This window comes from Otolemur garnettii, unplaced genomic scaffold (genome assembly GCF_000181295.1).
Source record: "Otolemur garnettii isolate 467f Iridium unplaced genomic scaffold, OtoGar3 scaffold00178, whole genome shotgun sequence".
Lineage (NCBI taxonomy): Eukaryota > Metazoa > Chordata > Mammalia > Primates > Galagidae > Otolemur > Otolemur garnettii.
Genome location: NW_003852573.1, coordinates 2143856 through 2147474, shown reverse-complemented (window position 1 = coordinate 2147474; position 3619 = coordinate 2143856). Strand labels below are relative to the sequence as shown.

The 3619-nt window shown below is 45.8% G+C and overlaps 1 protein-coding gene across 1 annotated transcript in view; it reads left to right on the top strand.

Annotated features, from left to right (window-relative positions):
• Positions 1 to 2086: 2086 nt before the first annotated feature.
• The window catches only part of NEK2 (NIMA related kinase 2), a 14113-nt gene continuing 12580 nt past the window's right edge, over positions 2087 to 3619 (top strand). The window contains exons 1-2 of the mRNA XM_012811845.2: positions 2087 to 2228; positions 3376 to 3593. Of these exons, the coding sequence (XP_012667299.1) occupies positions 2133 to 2228; positions 3376 to 3593 (314 nt within the window). The 5' untranslated portion in view covers positions 2087 to 2132. The remainder of the gene's footprint in view (positions 2229 to 3375; positions 3594 to 3619) is intronic.

Genomic DNA, 3619 nt, shown 5'->3' with positions numbered 1-3619 from the left:
GAGTCTATGATAAGTAAATATTGTTAATTAATTATGTGTTCAGCAACCCAGATAACCTATTTTGGTACTTTTGAAAAAACTTTAAAAAATTTTTAATTATTATGGGCACATAATAGTTATACATCTTTATAAGGTTCATGTGATGTTTTGATACAGGCACATAATGTGAATTAATCTGATCAGGGTACCTGGGGTATCCACAACCCCAGGCATTTAACATTTGTGTTAGAACACTTCATTTTCCCTTGTTTAGTTATTTTAAAGTATACCTGAACTTGTTGATTATAGTCATTTTGTTATGCGATTTGGTAGTCTTTTCTAATAATTTTTGTCATTGTTGTTAGGAGTTTTAAAGGTAAAACTTGACTGTCCCTGCTTCAGAACCACCATAGTCTCCTGAATATTCCTAAACTTGGGAACTTTCATATTCTGCCCAAAGGTTCTGTATACATCTTCTGTACATTGAACAGGCTTTAAAATTGGTGTTCAGAAATATAGTCTATGAAGCCAGGTATAGGTTGTGTCTCATGCCTACAACCTAGCACTCTGGGAGGCTGAAGCAGGAAGATCCTCTTTCAGGCCCAGATTTCAAGACCAGCCAGAGGAAGAGTGAGAAAAAATTAGCCAGGTGCAGTGGTATGTGGCTATAGTCCCAGCCTCTCTGGAGGCTGAGGCAGGAAGATTATTTAAACCCAGGAGTTTGAGGTTGCTGTGAGCTAGACTGACGCCACAGAACTCTAGCCCACGTGACAGAGCAAGACTCTGTGTCAACAGAATTATAGTCTATGCCAGCAACTCCCTAAAGTAATGTGTAAACTTTAAACCATTACTGAGATGGGACACTAAAGGTCCTCAAGGGGGATGGAGGCCCAGCCTGCAGAACCAGGAAGTCTGGAGGGCACATAAGAATGTGGGTATGAAGTGACCTAGATAACCAATGACCAGAAGAAGACAGCAATAATTTCCGGAGTTGCAGAGAGGCCAATGAAAGACTTGCAACCAGTTTCATAGGGAGAAAAAGAAGGGGTATTTATACCTCTGAAAAGCTTTGCAGCTCTCTCTCTCCTATTCTCCACCGTGAGACGGACGGCTTCCAATTCTCTTTCGAAGTGCTCTAAACTGTTTCTTTGTTCCTCTTAAATAAAAACTTCTCTTTGTTATATTGAAACTTGTGCAGGTTACTTTTACTTTCTTTTCACACACCCTGTGCTACTTCATTTTATTTTCTTTTTCCATTCATTTTTGCTTTCAGTTATCATCGGGCCTCGGTTGAACTTTTTAGCTCAGCCGAGTCATCGACCTGGGTCAACTGGGTTCGGGAACCGGGACCCGCCCCGACCCCCAACAATTACTGAGTATCCATTAACTTTGCATTGCTTCTTTTCTTGTCTGTTGGACCTAAAACAAATGATTTACCCTTTCTGTGCTTCCGTTTCTTCGTGGGGAACAGTAATAACACGAACTCCTGCTCTATAAGTGTATTGAAAAATAAATAAGATAATGCACGTAAAGTGCTTAGCGCAGCCCTGACACCGCAGCAAGCGCTCCTGGGGAGACGCACCGTGTTCCTCATCTGCGCGGGGCTCTCACCTCGTCTTCAGGGTGGCCCCGCCCAGGTCCGGGGCCCCGGAACCTGAGCGAGCAGGGTCTTGCAGAGGAGAGTGGGTAGTGAGAGGGGTCAGAGGGCAAAGGTCAGAAGGCAGTTGGTTGAGGCAGTGCGCAGAGGAAGCTGAAGCGAGGTCCCTGGAGCTCGGTTGCCCTGGCGACCTCATCCACACGGATCGAGTAGCGGGAAACCTCCCTGCGGCCTCTTCCTTTCTCCCGCCCTCCCTTTGGTTTAGTTCCGCCCCCTTCCCCCTAGAGGTGCGCAACAGACGCCGACGCCCACGCGGTTGCCTAGCGGCACACTTTTCCCAAGATGCCCAGGGTGTTGTGTTCCTCTTAGCCAATCAGAGAGGCGCAGCCGCCTCACCTCCTGCCAATAGACTGCGAGACCAGGCCCGCGGCGGTTAAACCGGGCCGGAGGCGGCTGCGGCGGGTCTGCGCCGCTTGGAGGCTGGCCGGGGACCCGCATCTGGAGCTGTGCGGCGCGACCTGGGGAAGGTAGCACGCGTCCGGCGGCGGACCCAGCCATGCCGTCCCGGGTGGAGGACTATGAAGTGCTGCACACCATTGGCTCAGGCTCTTATGGTCGCTGTCAGAAGATCCGGAGGAGGAGTGACGGCAAGGTTAGCGTGGGCTGGGTCCCGGTCTCCCCCTGCTTCGGTTTCGTCAGCCCAGGGGCGAGCGCCCTGCGCTGCGGAGAAGAGCCGAAAAGGCCTGTGGTAGTGGGTGCCCGGAGGACTCCGCCATCTCCCCTGAGTACGTGTCTGACAACCTGCCCTTGGTCGCTCACGCATCACCTTATAAAGTGAATACCTTATAAAGATGTACAACTGTTACGTACCTGTAATAATTACAAATGATTTTTTTCAAAGTTTGAAGAAAGTACCAAATAGGCTATCCGGGTTGCCGAACACATAATTAATTGACCATACTTATTTATCATGGACTCTGCATCATTTACTCAAGGGATGGGGGACTGCGTCTTTTGATTACATATACATAATCAAAGATATATATCCCCCCCAATCTATTTCCGTTTCTCTCCCAATTCCTCTCCTTTTCCTGATTTGATTTATGCTAAGTGCCTGCACTTTGTGACAGGTAGTTAAACTCCTGGACTATTTGCAGAGAACAGTCGCCCTCTCAGACGAGAGAGAGGTGGCAGGAGCACCAGAATCTGAAGCTTTGTATCTGCTGTTAGAGCTGATTTTAAATACTCATTATTCCAATTATTGGATTCCCGCTTCCGGATATGTGGAGGTAGATGTTTTACAGAAAGAAACATTGGAGAGGAAGTGGCCTGGCTGCTGCTGAAGAGATCTTTACTGAGGTCTCTTCAGTAAAGAGACCTTAAGTTTATTGCATTCAGATGATAATGACCTTAATTGTAAGATATGTTTAAAAGGGAGGTAATTTTTAAAATTTTGAAATTTTTGTCCTTTGTTTTTGAGCATAACGAGTTCACTGGGAAAGCACCACTGGTGGGAATGGTCAGGGATTTTGACCACCTCTACCCCAGTTTTGACCAAAGTACCTTTTTGCCAACCTCCCACCAAGCGACTGAGGATAGGCGTTAGGGAAGGCTTCATGTGCCTCACCCCCTCCACAGTGGAAAACACTCAGGGCTCCTTAAGTTTATTGCACTTAGATGATAATGACCTTAATTGTAAGATATGTTTAAAAGGGAGGTAATTTTTAAAATTTTGAAATTTTTGTTCTTTGTTTTTGAGCATAACGAGTTCATTCATGCCTTGGAAATTTTTATTTCAGATGTTGGTTTGGAAAGAACTTGACTATGGCTCCATGACAGAAGCTGAGAAACAGATGCTTGTTTCTGAAGTGAATTTGCTTCGTGAACTGAAACATCCCAACATTGTTCGTTACTATGATCGAATTATTGATCGAACCAACACAACACTGTACATTGTAATGGAATATTGTGAAGGAGGGGATCTGGCTAGTGTCATTACTAAGGGAACCAAGGAGAGGTAAATGTTTTTTTTTTGTTTTTTTT